The sequence below is a fragment of the Pleurodeles waltl genome, chromosome 6 (genome assembly GCF_031143425.1).
Source record: "Pleurodeles waltl isolate 20211129_DDA chromosome 6, aPleWal1.hap1.20221129, whole genome shotgun sequence".
NCBI lineage: Eukaryota > Metazoa > Chordata > Amphibia > Caudata > Salamandridae > Pleurodeles > Pleurodeles waltl.
Genome location: NC_090445.1, coordinates 1,407,581,123 through 1,407,598,642, shown reverse-complemented (window position 1 = coordinate 1,407,598,642; position 17,520 = coordinate 1,407,581,123). Strand labels below are relative to the sequence as shown.

Genomic DNA, 17,520 nt, shown 5'->3' with positions numbered 1-17,520 from the left:
GGCTTTCCTCTTATCATAAAGGATCCTACATACAAGACAGACCAGATTATATGTGAACAGGACCACATTTAATAATATGAGAAAATGTTTAATAGGCATACATAGGGTCAAGAAAAGCAGACAAATTGTTTGAATATAATGCTAACCGTCTGTGCTCAATAATCACATTTTCTATTTACAAAAACCTTCATTTCTAAAACCAATTGAACTAGCAGAACAGAGAATTAAAACTTTCAATTTTTCTGTTGTGTATTGTAACTGTGGCTGCAAGGAAAGATGACTGTTATAATGAGATCACTCAATTTTCCTTCAGTGTCTGTCTTTATTTTCCATCTCCACTTTTCCTCCTCAGCTCTTCACACACCATCTTCTTCACAGCTGTACTTTTCTCTGCATGCTCCTTTTCTTCCTCTGTGGCCTCTCCTCATCTTCTGGACGCTACCCCTATGCTTCTCAGGTCTCTTCTCTTCTGCCCGACTCTTCTTCTTGACTCTTCTCTCTTCTGTTCTTGACTCTTCTCTCCTCTTCTTTACTCTTCTTCTTGACTCTTCTCTCGTCTGTTCTTGACTCTTCTCTCTTCTGTTCTTGACTCTTCTCTCTTCTGTTCTTCTGTTTCTTCCTTACTCCCCTCCACCTCTGTAACCCCCTCCCCTATCTTTTCTCCCCTCCCTTCTACCTGACCCCCCACCCTCCGCTTTCCTGCCGCCACCTCCTGCTCGGCCCCGCCCCCAGCTGACCCCTCCTCCCCCCCTCCTCCCTCTTATGGCGGTCGCTGTGCGGCCGCGCCGCTGGCGCGCCAAAGGCAAGCCCGTCTGCGCCCGTACGCGCCTGGACCGCGCCCAGCACCACGACCCCTGGCCCCCCGCACCCCCAAACCCCACAGCACTGCTACGACCCCAACACCCTCCACGCCCTCAACCCGGGGCGCTCCAGTACCTGCTTCCAAGCCATCCCTAAACGCACCCATGGACCCTTTGCATGCCTTACCTGCAAACTCACCTTCCACCGAGAATCCACCCCGCCAGCCAGCCCATACGCCAACAACCACCTCAAATGCATCCTGATCAATGCACACTCCATCCACAAGCACGGCGTTGAACTATGGGACCTCCTGGACTCCACCGCACCGGACGTCGCCTTCATCACTGAGACCTGGATGAACGCCTCTTCGGCCCCCGACATCGCCATAGCCATCCCCGACGGCTACAAGATCTCCAGGAGAGACCGCACCAACCAAGTCGGTGGAGGAATCGCCATCGTCTTCAAGGACTTCATCAACGTCACCACCTCCACCGAAGACACCCCCCTCGCCGCTGAACACCTGCACTTCCAGATCCACACCGACCCCAGGACCACCCTCAGAGGAACTCTCATCTACAGACCCCCTGGACCACGCGCCCTCTTCAGCGACTCTATCACTGACTTTATCTCCCTGCACGCCCTTGCCTCGCCGGATTACATCCTCCTCAGCGACCTCAACTTCCACCTAGAACAGAACAACGACCCCAACACCACCGCCCTGCTCGCCAACCTCACCAACCTCGGTCTCAAGCAACTGGTGAACACCCCCACCCACATCGCCGGACACACGCTCGACCCAATCTTCTCCGCCAGCAACCACGTATCCTTCAGCCACTCCTCCGTAATACACTGGACCGACCACAGCTGTGTCCACTTCACCTTCCGACGCGAGACTCGCCACCTCCGCACACAACCCATCACACGCAGACATTGGAACAAAATCCCCGCGGAACAGCTTCTCTCCACTCTCAGCGACAACTAACCCACCTTCTCCACCGACCCCAACGACGCAGCCCTCAGCCTCACGCATTGGATCACCATCTGCGCAGACAACCTTGCACCCCTCAGACGTCCCCCAAGACAAACCAACACCAGGAAACCTCTTTGGTTCACAGACACCGCACCCTCGAGAAAGCCTGGTGCAAGGACCACACCGCAGAAAACATGTCTGCCCTCAAAAACAGCACCCGCGAACACCACCAACTGATCCGCACCACCAAAAGAACTTCCTTCACAGACAGACTGGACAAGAACACCCACAACAGCAAAGAACTCTTCAACATTGTCAAAGAGCTCTCTAATCCCAACGCCAACGCCAACGCCATCACGCCCTCACAAGAACTCTGCAACTCCCTCGCCACCTTCTTCCATCGTAAGATCACCGACCTACACAACAGCTTCGGACACCAGACACAGCCAACCACCACAGAACCTACAATCCCAGCCATCACCCTCAACGCCTGGACTCACATCAGCACGGAAGAGACCAAAGCTACCATGAACTCCATCCACTCCGGTGCCCCCTCGGACCCCTGCCCACACTTCATCTTTAACAAAGCCGACGACATCATCGCCCCGCATCTCCAGACCATCATCAACAGCTTGTTTGCTTCTGCCACCTTCCCCGAGAGCTGGAAACACGCGGAAGTCAACGCCCTACTGAAGAAACCTACGGCAGACCCCAGCAACCTGAGAAACTTCCGCCCCATCTCGCTCCTCCCCTTCCCTGCCAAAGTCATAGAGAAGACCGTCAACAAGCAACTTACCAACTTCCTTGAAGACAACAACCTACTCGACCCCTCTCAGTCCGGATTCCGAGCCAATCACAGCACAGAAACCGCCCTCATCTCAGTCACAGGCAACATCAGAACTCTGATGGACAACAGAGAAACAGTCGCCCTCATCCTCCTCGACCTCTCGGCTGCCTTCGACACCGTCTGCCACTGAACCCTAATATCCCGCCTCCGCTCCACAGGTATCCAAGGACAGGCCTGGACTGGATCACCTCCTTCCTCTCCAACCGCACCCCAAAGAATCTACCTCCCACTGTTCCGTTCAGACCCCACCGAGATCATCTGCGGCGTCCCACAAGGCTCCTCGCTCAGCCCGACTCTCTTCAATGTCTACGTGAGCCCCCTTGCCGACATCGTACGCAAACACAACATAAACATCACCTCCTACGCCGACGACACTCAGCTGATACTTTCCCTCACCAAGGACCCCACCAGCGCCAAGACCAACCTGCAAGACGGAATGAAAGACGTCGCAGAATGGATGAAACTCAGCCGTCTGAAACTGAACTCAGACAAAACGGAAGTCCTCATCCTCGGAAAGACCCCATCCGCCTGGGATGACACCTGGTGGCCCACGGCCCTTGGCACCGCACCAACCCCCTCAGACCACGCACCCAACCTCGGATTCATCCTGGACCCACTTCTCACCATGACCAAACAAGTCAACACTGTATCATCTTCCTGCTTCCTCACCCTCCACATGCTCCGGAAGATCTTCCGTTGGATCCCCGCCAACCCCAGAAAGACTGTGACCCACGCCCTCGTCACGAGCCGCCTGGACTACGGTAACACCCTATACGCAGGAACCACCGCTAAACTCTAGAAACGTCGGCAGCGAATACAAAACGCCTCCGCCCGCCTCATCTTCGACATACCCCGCAACAGCCACATCTCCGCCCACCTGAGACACCTGCACTGGCTTCACGTCAACAAAAGGATCACCTTCCGGCTCCTCACCCACGCACACAAAGCCCTTCACAACAAGGGACCCGATTACCTCAACCGTCGCCTCAGCTTCTACACGCCCACCCGCCAACATCGCTCTGCCAACCTCGCACTCTCCGCCGTCCCCCGCATCTGCCGCACCACGGCAGGTGGGAAATCCTTCTCCTACCTGGCAGCAAAGACATGGAATTCCCTCCCCACCAACCTCAGGACCACCCAGGACCACCTCGCATTCCGGAGGCAACTCAAGACCTGGCTCTTCGAGCAGCAGTCATCCCCCTCCCCCTAGCGCCTTGAGACCCTCACGGGTGAGTATCGCGCTTTATAAATGTTGTTGATTTGATTTGACATTCCAATGTTAACTTCTCTCTCTAACTGTCAGGACATTCCATTCTAAGGGAAATACAAAGGGGGGAAGGAACATACTACTTATACCTATATATTATTAACTCTTACTAGAATAAGCCTATATATATATATATATATATATATATATATATATATACTCATTAAATTTATACCCTATGCTATTTTATACTACTAGAACTATATTACAACAATCACCTTTGGTGATCCATCTTTGTAGAAAGAAGAGAAAGGTAGAATCAGATTATTTTGCTTCCATATGCGGCTGTAATGAGGCATTGTATGTGCAATTTTGTAGCGAAACACAGCTATGCATTAATAGACCCCTACTTGCCCCCTTAGACATCTCTCGCGACAAAAGTTCATAAGTCACCAGTGCAGGCACTGGGTTAGACACATCCACCAGTCAATGATGGAAGATGCTTAAGGGATGGCTTTTGACTGCTGACCTATTGAGATTCAGAAGGTATAGATAAGTTATAAGACTTACAATATGCACATATTTCGGGGTGCAAAGACTTACAGGTTGGGGAGGTGTGATGGAATATGATTGAGAGCTATATAACGTGTACTCTGATTTTAATAGTATCACTGCATTGTTTGTAATAATATTTATTACTCCGATTCGCATGATCTATAGGCTAAATCTGATAAATGATGACATAGTTGTAGAAAACCATCCACTGTGTGCACAATGATTTTGGGGGACGAGGATTGTGCTTCACCCTTTTTTGATTTCAAAGTCAATTTTATTAAGATTATGTGCGAGCAGTAAAGTACAGCTATATAACATATAAAGAGAGAACATTTATTGTTAGGCTCCATCTCTTATCAACTGCAGATAAGAGAATCTTTGATGGATATGTCTGACTCCTAACATTTCCTATCCAACAGAGAACAACTCATTGGAAAGGAAGTGAGAGACACCTACCAGTTTCACTTTTCCTTCAAGGACGAAAATTCCCATTTAGAGCTACGTAGATGTACTGGGTGTGCCTCCAATAATATCGGAAGGAACTGGACAGTGATTCCTCACAACAGCAATTGTCACTGGCATGCAAAGGTGGCGCTGACCATGCCATTGCCAACATGAACTGAATTTCACTGTGGGTCAGTGCATCTGAAAATGGATGTGGCTGATTTTGGAACAGCATTTAGCTGCCACAGAATATCACTTGCATTCCCTGTTAGAGGAGGACTCAAAGCTGACTTGGGAAAGGGGACGTCAACACATTATCCACCACAACACTGTCTCCTGCATTTCTTGAACTGGCGTGTAAAGAAATGCTACTTTTTGCATGATCACCCTAAAGGCTGGGACCAATTCTGCTGGTTTTTCAACTCTGAGAGTGCACTGATGCCTGATAACTTGACCTCTGTGTCAGTGCTTTGGCTCTTGAAAGTGTAATTTTAGAATGGCTATACCCAACTGGAATAACTTTACTTACTTATAGGCCCCACGTAAATGGTACTGTAAGTTAAAATGTTTCACCAGGGCTGCAGCACAAACGACTCCGATTTGACACAGTGAAAACACGCCTCTCAGGCTGCCACTAGAGACCGGCAGAGCAGTTTTAAACTGCTAACTCAACGTTGTAATTTTAACTAATGTCAAAGCCCAAATCTCCCTTTTGAATATATATATGTCACCCCTAGAGCAGCCTATCGAGTCCTAAGGCCAGGCGCTCTATATTAAAAAGCAGAACATGAATTTTTAAATGTCCTAACAGTAAAAACTCAAAATTGTTGTTTTTACTGTGGAAAGGCTAGTAGCCCCATTGGCGAGTACAGGGTTACATGCTGACCCCCAGCTGTGCTAACTTCTGAATGGGGCTACTAAATTTGGTACTTCAAGCTATAAAATTAATTCTCACATTAAACCCAACTTGATGACCAAGTCAAATTTAAAGTAACTTTTAAACAAATGCAACTTTTAGAAAGTTACCCCTCTATTGCCCAAGGTTTCCTGTGGCCAGACGCAGATGTTGACCGCAAGGCAGCCTTCTGCCCTCCTGGAGTGAGGTGTCAAGGAGTAGCAACAATAGAGCCCTGCTGTTGGAAGAGGTGTCACCTCTCCTTGACAGGAAGCCACAATGAATGTGAGCCCAAAAGTCGAGCATCAAAGGGGAAGCCGCCTCCAAAGTGCAAATAGTGGACACACATGAGAGGGGCTGCTCTTTTGGTGCTGTAAACAGGTTGGCATCAAGGACAGAGAGGGGAGACCAGTTGCCAAACCTGTGTATCCATGGGCATGCAACCCTCAGATAGCCACATCCTAGGGTGGGCAACCATGTGCCACACACTGAGAGAGGGGTTCTCCGTTCTTGGGATTGGGCAGAATAGTGCACTCTCGGATAGCTAGATGCCACACTTTGCAGGAAGTCATCATCAGGTGAGAAATCTCCTACTAGCCCCTTGGCTAGTGACCACCACATCCCTGAGGTAACTTCTAGGCATAAATATGGCACCCAGGCACCTAGAACTCAGATCACATCTGGACTGGAGAGATGACCAAGGAAGGACTGCCCTGTTGTTGCCTGGATGTGGCAAGAGAGGCTGCACCAACTGCTGGACTGCAAGTGCTGATCCTTTGGCTAGTATAGAGCCAATTGTGCTTGTGGTGACTGGCGCATGGAAAAAAGTCACTCCTGAGCTCCATAAAGAAAATGTTAACCCCAAGAGTCAGTTGGTTGACTTCCTGATACAGCACCAGGGCCACAAACCCTGGAGTAGCCAATTCTGGGAAGTCTGTAAGCACAATAGCTTAACTGCTGCTGTCCACCAACATGCAGTCAGTACAACTGAGTCCTGATGCTCAACGGTTGCACCCAAGTCTACAGGACCTGGGAGAATCATCAGAGTGCACCTTAGCCAACCAAGACAGACACTAGCCTTCACCAAAGGGAACTGCTTGGTTCGCTGTCAGAAGACCAGTAGTCCAGTGGCATCTAGATTACTGCTGGACCAAAGAGGATTTTGAGGGACATCGACCCCTGTAGTCAAAGTCACCCTATCTGGACAGTGAACCGAGGTGTAGCCCAAGGAAGCCACTGCTCTCAGCACAGCATCCTCTGTCCCTTGTATCAGGACCACTCCATTAAAGTCTATGGCAGTTCGCCCATGGTGCCTGGAACTGGACTTGAGACTGCTTTGGTGCCAAGGTAACTGTCCTACTATTCCTAATTGGCCCCTGACCTTCTCCCTGTCAGATTTGGTTGAACAAAGTGGCTGGAGTAGCAGAACACAACCCTTTAAACATTTTACAGATTTTAAATGAGGCTGAAACCAACGTCCACTGGGGCTAGCTGCGAGTCTGGTTGTGGACTCTACTTGACAAGAATGTGCAGCTGTAGGCCCCACCATTTCCGATCCAGGTACCAAATAAGAAAAAACAATAAGGGAATAAGCACCACCTCGGCCTCGAAGAATAGAGCCTGATCCTGTGAGTACACGCACCAAAAGGGGAGCGAGCAGAATGGCATGCTGTCCTCGGTGGATTCTAGAGGGGTGACACACGAACCCCACGCAAATGAAAGATCCGAGAAGGTACGCTGAGGCCCATCACCGATGCAAGGGACTGAGGCAGATGGGCCTGACCTGGGGGTCCACTACCAGCTCTGTTGGGACTTGGACACTTGGGGCATGACTCGGTGCTCCACGTCAGTTTATAATTGGGCGAGTGACGGCCTGATCCTACTGTCCCCCCATCCCTCACCCCCCAAATATTAGGGGCTGTACTACCACAGAACTAACTAGCATTAGCCCATGGGCCTGCCTGGGTGCGAAGAGAGGACCGCTTTGCTGCATGCGGACACAGAACGGCACCCAATGGGGCCACCTGTCTTGAGCACTACTGCACCCAACTAGAGGAACCCTGGCCAGGTGGGAGTCAGGGATGCTTTCATCATCACGTTACTTTATTTCGGTAAAAAACATACCATAAAAGTGCAGTACATAATAATCCAGAAAAATATTATAAAAGGAGTACCAATAAAATAGATAACAGATTCTAAAAAGAGAAATGTTAAAAACAAGATAAAACAATAGTATAAAAAAAGTTTATCTTTATCCATAAATATAATGCTTAGGAAACATCCAGTCCCAACTAAAGCATCAAGCTAATAGACTTACACTTAAATACAACAAATGTGCACTATAATACCTGCTTCTAAAAGCTACTACCAAGACTTATTTTTTAAAATTGCTAATATAAAACGCCATATTGATTCAAGAAATTTTGCCACAGGGTAAACTATTTGCACGGATGGATCAGATTTAAGTACTCTCTCAGTAAATAAACAATTCCTGAAACCCACTTTTTTGCAAAGGGGAATAATCCAAAAAGCCCTCTGTTTGTCATATGCACGACATTGAAAACGGACATGGAGATCAGACTCTTCATTCTTACAACCCATCGGGCATAACTTAGACTTGTTGATAGAATTGGGCCATTTAGAAGTTAAAGAACACAGAGAAAGAGACCATATTCTAAATATAATGAAAAGAGCACGCACAAATGGAGAGAGTGCTGCATCCATAAAGGGTTCAAACTCATAATGGCATTTGAATTGCAGAAAGCTATCAGTCATGGAAGAGGGTGCAACTTCAGCCAGTTGTGTAGTTTGGACTTTGAGCCAAAAAGCGTCCTTCAGTGTCTGAGCAGCATTTTTGGGAATAGAAGAGGGATCCTTCCAATAGGACCCCAAGCCAAGGTGAAATAAGGACCGTTCAACATAGGAACACCACTTAATTTTGGTGTTGGGGTTAGAGCCCACCAAATTGAGCAGCCCACATCTAAATGGTATGAGAGCGTCTGATGACCATAGCTGAATCCAAAACAATAATGGCCTTAAGGCAGTGATCTGGTTAATAGGAAAAAGATTTAAATCTATTCGGATGGGCAAAGATGGGGTACTTGATGGAACTTTTAACAACATCTTTAAAAACTGATTTTCCGCCCTAGTCAGGTTCTCCAGATTGCAGTGGCCCCATAACTCAGCACCATACAAAAGGCTTGTGATTTGTATATTTCTAGAGCAGGAGTCAGGGCAAAACTGGGGGATCTAGTTACAAATCTCGCAATGCCACCCGCCCTTTGCTTCAGGCACATTAATGATTTCTGGAGATGGGCCTGCCAGTGGTGTGAATCTTCTAATTTTACACCTAGATAATCAAAAGTGCCCACTCTTTCCAGTAGGGCACCTTCTAGGTAAACAGGTCTCTTCATGTTCTGCTTTTTGTCTCCAAACAACATATATTTAGTTGTTGATGAATTAATTTCCAGGCCATGATCTTTACAGAACTCCATGAACCTTGCAAGCAAACATGAAAGGCCCATGGCTGTCCGGGAGAGTAACAAGGTATCGTCAGCGAATAAAAGACATGGGAACTTCTGCCCTCCCATACTAGGGGCATCACTAGGACAATCCAAAAGGTAGGGAATACATGCGTTAATAAATAGGAGAAACAGGGTGGGCGCAAGTACACAACCCTGTCTCACACCACGAACTGTGGGAAATGCTGAAGTCAGATCACCTGCCAGACCCCATCATACTTTGGCGCAATTGCCTGAATAAAGATCTTTAATTATATTAAACATGGAGCCGGGGACTCCAGCTTTACTCATGACTTCCCACAATTTGGGGCGCAGGACAAGTTCAAAAGCGGATTTCAAATCAACAAATGCCACAAAAAGGTGGCCTGAATCCACATCAACGGTCTTCCACTTTATGGTAATAAAGCAGAAAACCTGGTCGTTAGTACTGACCTTGTCTCTGAACCCTAACTGGAGATGGCTTAGAATCAGATTTTTCGCTATCCAATGCTTCAGCCTACATAACAGCTGGTAGGAGAATATTTTTTTGCAAATTGTCTAGTAAGCTGATAGGTATATAGTTCTCTGGAAGATTCTTCTCGCCTTTCTTGTATATGGGCACAATTATTGCCTCCTTCCAAGGGTCAGGGTAAGACCTAGTGGACAAGGCAATATTCGATATCCTATTTATGTACCGAGTCCATTTGGGCAGATTTGATTTATATAAATCTGAAGGAATTCCATCCGGCCCAGGTGCCTCCCCTGATTTTTGGGCAAGAATTGCCAACTCAGTTTCTTTTAAAGTGAAAGGGGGCAGAGAGATCGCTGGAGAGCAGAGTGATGATAACTCTCTGAAACTGATGACAGCGGAATCAGATGTGGGGCCATACAGCTCCCTAAAGTGAGTTAACCAGATGTCAGTGGCAATATGGCATTCTGGGACGGATGAGAGATTTGAGTCTCTACGTGTAACCAGAAGCCAAAAAAGTTTGACATCATGTGTCCTAGCTGCGTCGGCCGGTTGGCCCCATAGTCTCTCCTCATGCTCGAATTTACACATCTTGCATGTGGAGACATAAGATCTTCTTGCTCTCACAATGGCTTCCCGATCCTTAGATCTTAATACTTTAATCAAAAAGCTCTTAGCCTCTTGTCACCTCTTGTCAAACCACTTGCTGTTAGATGGAGAGGAGGAATTACTTTGATTCATAACAGTTTTGGTAAACAACTACTTAAGGGATGCAAAGAGGTCCGCATGAGAGGACATAAATTCCAATGAAGTTAATACAAAATTATCGTAAAAAAACTGGTGTCTAGAGACTAAGGCACGCAGTTTATCCCTTAGCATGTTAGACTTCTGGAACAAATCCCATCTCACAGCAGGCCTGTTACTGGACAGCTTCAAGGCACCATGAGCATTGGAAACAAAAAGAGACGCAGCTCCTGATAAAAGAGTTCTGTCATAAACAATTTGTAAAGGCGCATGATCACTTGTGTGCCGTGGGCCCACCTTCACATCTATTATGGAATGCCAAACCCTTAAATCAAACATAACATAATCCAAAGTACTGCTATATGATCCCCTAAGAAAAGTTGGTCTAGCGGGAGTATCTGCTGGGAACCGACCATTGCCAAGGCGATGACCGTGTTTTACTATAAGATCTATTAACTGCGAGACCCTACTACAAACAGTGGATGACACTGGCTGCGTTGGAAAAGGGGAAATATTCCACACTTCATCTTCAATCTGCGTTGCCTCGATAAAGGCCGAGTTAAATTCGATTTGCGCATTAAGGTCGCCTGCAGTGATAATATGATATCTGGGACGAAAGTCTGATATGAGATTATCTAGTAGCAGACCGATGATTGGAAGGGCCTGGTCTATTGTAGATATTAATACATAAAACTGGAGTATCTGAATTTGGCAGTATTGCTATTGCCAAAATATCAGGGGAATCTACAAAAATCTCCTTTACTTCACCCACCTCAGTCGTCTTAACCCAGGTGCATAAACCCCCTATTGCCCTGCCTATGGGGGACTGCGTAGCATTTGTAATATAAAACAAAACCCTTGCCTATACACACTTTCCGTAGCCCACGTTTCCTGGAACATGCAAATGCAAAAGGTTTCAACATAAGCCCCCCATTCAGAGTCAGCTAGTTTACTTTTAATGCCCGCCACATTCCACAACAAGAGTATCCCTGTTAAATGTGCAGTGCGACAGGTAGGTTCACTAGTTGAATCGACTGGAGAATGAGTGTTGTTGTGTTCAACATGCGGTACAGGATTAGAGTTCACAATAAGGACAGATTGAGGATCCCGTAAAGTATAAACACATGAACTTGACAAGATTCTTGAATGTGATAAAGACTGTGAGTCAGGTTTAATACTAGGGTGACAGAAATTAGAAAACTTAGTCAGTCAATATCTGAAGTGACCCCCTGAAGCTCAAAATCACTAATGCGTTTGCAAACGGAACCCATATCAGTCTCAGCAGCTGGGCTGGGTGTCGGGCCAATGAAAGCAACATGGCCAGTTGCATTGATTGGTACCGGCATAGACATACTTGATCGAGTGGGCAAACTCATGCTTCCTGAAGCAGAACTACTGTCACTGAAAAATATATCAGGTTCCTTCCTTGTGTGGTTGCGAGCTTCCATCTGCAATAGGCCCATGACCAGAAGGGAACTTGAAAAGTTGAGTTTAATGGTATCCCGCCTGCCGGATCAGCCACATAATCGTTTGGCCGATATAATGTCAGCATGGATAATTGTGCCGCAACCTCTGACATGATGGATCCAATGCGAGACCTTGTTGATTAAGGAAGATTTGTCTTCCCGCGTTTGTGCTGAAGGCGAAGGGACGTTGCACATATAAATGCAATTTTCAATAGGCATGTAGGAGGACTGGCCAGATCCTAAAGTAGTGTCCGAATTCCGATCAAGGTTACAGAGAGGAGGTATGGATTTTACCAAAGGCGGCACAGCATTTCTACTATGATGAGGCCTATGATTAGGCTCCTGAACAACCTCAGAGTTCAACGACAAATCTACTGACGAGGACACAGGTGCCGGGGAGTGGTTACATGGCAAAGACAATAGCTTCAGTACTCGAGGAAGAGGTAGTTCAGGTTTCTTGAGAAGCTTGAGAACTTCGAGCAATAAGTGCTTAAACTCTCCTACTTCACTCTTTAGACTGGAGACCAATGCTAAAAGTTTTTCTCTAGGAGAATCACAATTAGGGGGCAAGGGAGCCAAAGGGATCTGTTGAACACTGTCCAAGACTTGTTGATCCAGAATAGAGAAACGATTTGAACAGGTGATCCCATGAATAATAGTATCAGTAACTGAGGCTTCCAAATTGGACTTGGGTGCAGAATGTAAGGAAGAATTGGCTGTTCTAGGGGGGCTTTTAGAAGCAAGTGCTTGAGGCGGGACACTCATGGGCTGAACGTCAGCAGAAAAATTAGTTCCAGATGTTAAAAACGGCAATAAAGACCCCGATTTCAGCCCCTTCTGAGCGTTCCTCTCTTTTTTATTGAGAATTAGTTCCACTTCTTCTATTAAGTTATCGATGTCTCTACACATGCAATTGGCATGGCGTTGCGTGACTCTATTAGGTTTTGAAATGTTTGATTTAGCAGGGCCCAAATCAGGACTAGTTCTCACCTTGTGTTTTCCCATTCTGTACAAGAATCTCCACACCAATGTAGGGGCAAATTGAAAGAAGGTAAGCACAACGATATCAAAGAACCCCAAACCGTACCTTGGGGCCCGGAGGGGGAGCCCAGCCCGACCTCAGATGGTCACAGTCAGTCACAGATGTGCCCGCCCATGATCAGGGCTCCGTGGCACACTTGAACAAATCCGCGTTCAGAAAGTGCAGCAGTGGACCTGGAGAATGGAATAAGCCTGTGCTCCTCAGGCCTCACCAATCTCTAATCCCCAATACAGAAAACAAAAGATAAAGAGATATGGCCCAGCCCAGCCTCTTCCAGGCTTTGCCCGGGCGCGTCCCGCTAAGCGGGCACGCGAAATGATTTAAAGGGGCTTCAGGTCCCGCCCCAGCAGCTCCAGACACAGCGCGTCCCGCGAGGCAGGCGAGCTCGTGAAATAATTTAAAGGGGCTTCAGGTCCTGCCCCAGCAGCTCCAGACACAGCGCGTCCCGCGAGGCAAGCGGGCGTGCAAAATGATTTAAAGGGGCTCCAGGTCCCGCCCCAGCAGCTCCAAAAACAGCGTGTCCTGCGAGGCAAGCGGGCACGCGAAATGATTTAAAGGGGCTTTAGGTCCCACCCCAGCAGCTCCAGACACAGCGCGTCCCGCCCAGGGATGCTTTCAGGGAATGACGCCACCTGCCAAATAACCCAGTGCAGCACACTACAAGTCAGCCTTGCATGTTCATATGGCGTTGTGCCCCGAGGGAACTTGATCGTACCCCTGAGAGGGTCTTTCACCAATTCAAGACAAATCAGATCAGTGTAGGATTCTCAGACTGCTGGTCTTACAATTATACTAGAACCTGCTTTGACCAATAGAGTGTTTGCTGGACATGGGGAACCCCAAAGTCAGACAGTCTTGCCGCTCAGCCAGGCACACCAGAACCAGATGTGACTGCACCCAAAGAGGCTGATAGGTCCAAAATAATGGCACTCCCCAGGCAGCTGCAGTTCAATAGGATATTAGTAGCTATAGCAGACACTACATCCACACTCCAATAAGATATGAGCGCTGTCTCGGTGGGACTGGGACTGCTGAGAGTGAATTGGTCTGAGTGGCTCGGACTGCCACTCAAACACAAGCTTGGGATCTATGCTGTCTCTCCAGCCCGGCTGTGTAGACAGCCGTGTTGGAGAAACCTAAGTGCGCATGTGTGTTTGGTCGGCCTCAGACAGCTGGGCAAACACACATGCGCACTTAGTGCATTTCCCCCTTCTCCCCCCCACCACCCGTGGCCCAGCCCCACTCCTGCCTGTACACGCTGCTGGCTGAGCCAGGAGATGAAAAATTATGAAAAATAAAAAACAGTATTTTTCATCTGCTGGGTCAGCCATGGGGCGACGCCCCTCCGCCACTGCAGAGGAGCTTCCCCTGATAGAGAATCACTACACAATGCCATTGCAAAGTATGTAAACAATAATCAAGGCTTATTGTCTGTTCTTATAGAGTGGGAGGTCTTAAAAGTCGTAATCCGTGGCCACTGTATGAGGCAGGACAGTCCGTATTGGTAAAGACTTTCATGAAGAACTACACACACTAGATGCCACCCCTCATACTTTAGACAATAGCCTTGGGACAGACCCAGTTACTCATCTGCAGTTATTAGACACTAGGAAACGCTATAATACCATTTTAGAATGGCTGAAATGCCACAAATATAATAAATAGATAGCCTGAGAAGAAGGTAAATCAGAGAAACTTTTAGCTTGGCTCATCCACCCTGAATTACACGGCACACCCATCACGGTTGGGGATCACATTTACTCCCCAGGAGCAATTAATGATGAGTTCCGTTCCAACATTATTACAAGGCATTTTACTGCCGCCCAGAGGACCTCACGGATAACGTACAAGAAAGGTTTTTGGACTGCCTGCCCCGCCCCACAATACCACCTTAGGCATGGGAGGCTCTTGGGGGCTCAGTGACAGTGCAAGTGATACGTCACACCATTAGGGAAATGGTCAATGGTAAAGCTCCGGATCCTGACGGACTCCCAGTGGAGTCCCTCTTAACTTTTATGGCCTGGAAATGTATATGCTGACTCTACTAGGAATGCAACTGTGATTCCTCTCCCCAAAACAAAAATCTTCGGTGCCCCCACCTCTTCATTTCCCCCACTTTCCATGCTCAACAAGGATTTCTAGATCCTGAGCACAGTATCAGCAAGGTGACACCCCCCCTATATGCCGGTCTTAGTCCATAAGGACCAAAATAGTTTCATACCAAACCGTAGTTCATCCCTCGATCTTAGAAGCCTGTACCATGTTCTTAATCACCTGAGGTACTGGCCTCGTCTGGGGCGATGCTTATGTCAGTGGACCCTGGAAGGCCTTTGATTTAGTAAGATGGGATTTTCAATTGAAGATTATGCATAAGCTGGGGAAGGGGGAAGACTGGACCAAATATGCTGCCCTACTTTATTTAAGAACTACAGCACAAGTTAAGACTTGGCCAAGGTACCCACTACATACAAAATATTCTGAAGTACAAGACAGGGCTACCTGCTATTCCCTCTGCTGTTTTCCCTAGATATTGAACCCCTGACGGAATTGTTTATGTGGGAGGCTGGGGCTGCGGTGTGAATGTGGACGGCCAGGAACACATCCTCTCCGTCTATGCAGATTACCTACTTTTGTACCTAGACGACAGCCCTACCAAAGCACAGGATGCAATCCATTGCCTGGAAAAATTTGCAAAATGGTCAGGCCTACAGGTCAAAGGCTTGCGCAGGGCCTGCACTACCATTTGGAAATCCCTGCAACTGTCACTTATGGCCCAAATATTGCTATCCAAAATGGTGATGCTCCTTTGCTTAATATATTTTTTCACAAACTGTCCAGTTAAAATACCTATTGCATTGTTGAAACAATTAGCTGCTCTACTACGGGAACTAATATTGGACACCATAGAGTGCCACATGACGTTCTGCAGTACCCAACAGAGGACAGAGGACCAGAAGCATCAGAATTTGAAATGTACTATCTGGCTGCGCAAATGCAGTGGATGGCCGAATGGCTAGATGAAACTCAGAGAAGTGTACTGGACCTTATGGGCCTTACTGCATTCCAGGGAATCCTATTAGACCAGCTACTGGCCCCGAAATGGCTGTACCACAACTGGGCACTCTGTTACAGATACCCCTGCATAGTTGGCACCGTTGCAAGGTGAGGGCCCAGAGAGTCCCAATGGGCAGGCTGGGAGGCTGCGCCTGCAGCATTCGGAAGGTGAGGCGAGGAGAGGAGCGGCGCGCCGCAGGTGCAGAGGTAATTTTTTTTTTATTTCATTTTATTACTAATTCCTCCTGTGACACCACCAATTAACCCCCCGCGCGTGCGTGCCTGTCCCCCCCCCCCCCCCCAAAGAATCTCCACGAGTCGTGACTGTGGATAGCCAAGATACAGAGCACAATGATTTTGGGATTATTTATTGCATAAATGTAAGATAAGGTGTATGATGACTGGTGCCAAATATTTACATTCTATCCATGCACCACCAACGAATTGATAACATAGGAAAACGACTTAGTTTAAGTTGTACTTTGCCTGAGTGCACAACCAAATGCCAACAAAAATATATTAAAAAAAAACACAAGCACCACTGATCCCAAGATTATTTCGTGAGTGTATTCCATGGTTCTGTGGTGAGGTCGCACAACTACACCATATAAAAAGCCACAGTGCCTCAATGGGGAAGTGGTGTATTAGCATCCATCAGAGCAACAGCTTCAAAGCCTGTGTTTGGGATGTTCTGAAGTCAGAGTGATGAAGGACAAGCTGTTTTTTCTTCTCTGACTTAACATCAGCAAATAATTAGTCTGACCCTGACAGACGGTTCACTAGTCTGCCAAGGGAATGGAGAGCATGGCCCCTAAAACCTCCGCGAAGGACCACATGCCCTGTTTAAAGACCTTTTCGTGGCTGCAGGAGATTGCTGTGTTGTGAGAGCTTCTTATAACACAACCAAAACACATTTGTTTTAATTGCTCCAGGTGTAGGTGGTGTTATTTTTATGGGAAATATTACCAATATTTCTGTCATCGTAGGTGGCGCTGGCAAGGAAAAACGTTTCAATGAAAAGAGAAAAAATATATTTTTCAAATTGTTTTAATCAATATCCTAAGAGTATCCAAGCAGAATCTAATCAGTTTACGGGTAGAACAAACTGGTATACTCAAGATATGTGTAAATATATTTCTGTGTTTACGTTCTGGAAATGGGGGGGAATGTATATATACACCCTAGTAATTTCAGCAATACACCTGCCCATGAAATGCGGAAGACACACAACTGTCTTTCTGAATCAAGCACTGTTGCCTTCTTTACCGTGAAGTACTTGTAGCGATAGATTTGACGTGTCAATATAATCTTACCAACGCTGGTGAGATAGAGCCTGGCACTGCCCATGAGAACTTTCCCATTCTCTTTGTGGAAGGAGACTTTAACCTGCAGAGACAGAAGTGGAGATGTTAGGAGATACTGACTTCTTTTAAAGACGTGCATCAATGATCACTGACCATCACTTCCTCTTAGGCCCGAAGTTTAATTGGCTTGTATTCTCATATTCAGCAAAAATTGGATTACAA

General features: G+C 47.2%; 1 protein-coding gene across 1 annotated transcript in view; it reads right to left on the bottom strand.

Moving 5' to 3' along the window:
* LOC138300898 (protein-arginine deiminase type-3-like) overlaps positions 1-17,520 on the bottom strand; it is a 624,978-nt gene that overhangs the window by 361,418 nt on the left and 246,040 nt on the right. Inside the window, exon 3 of the mRNA XM_069240758.1 lies at positions 17,308-17,380. Within this exon, the coding sequence (XP_069096859.1) occupies positions 17,308-17,380 (73 nt within the window). The remainder of the gene's footprint in view (positions 1-17,307; positions 17,381-17,520) is intronic.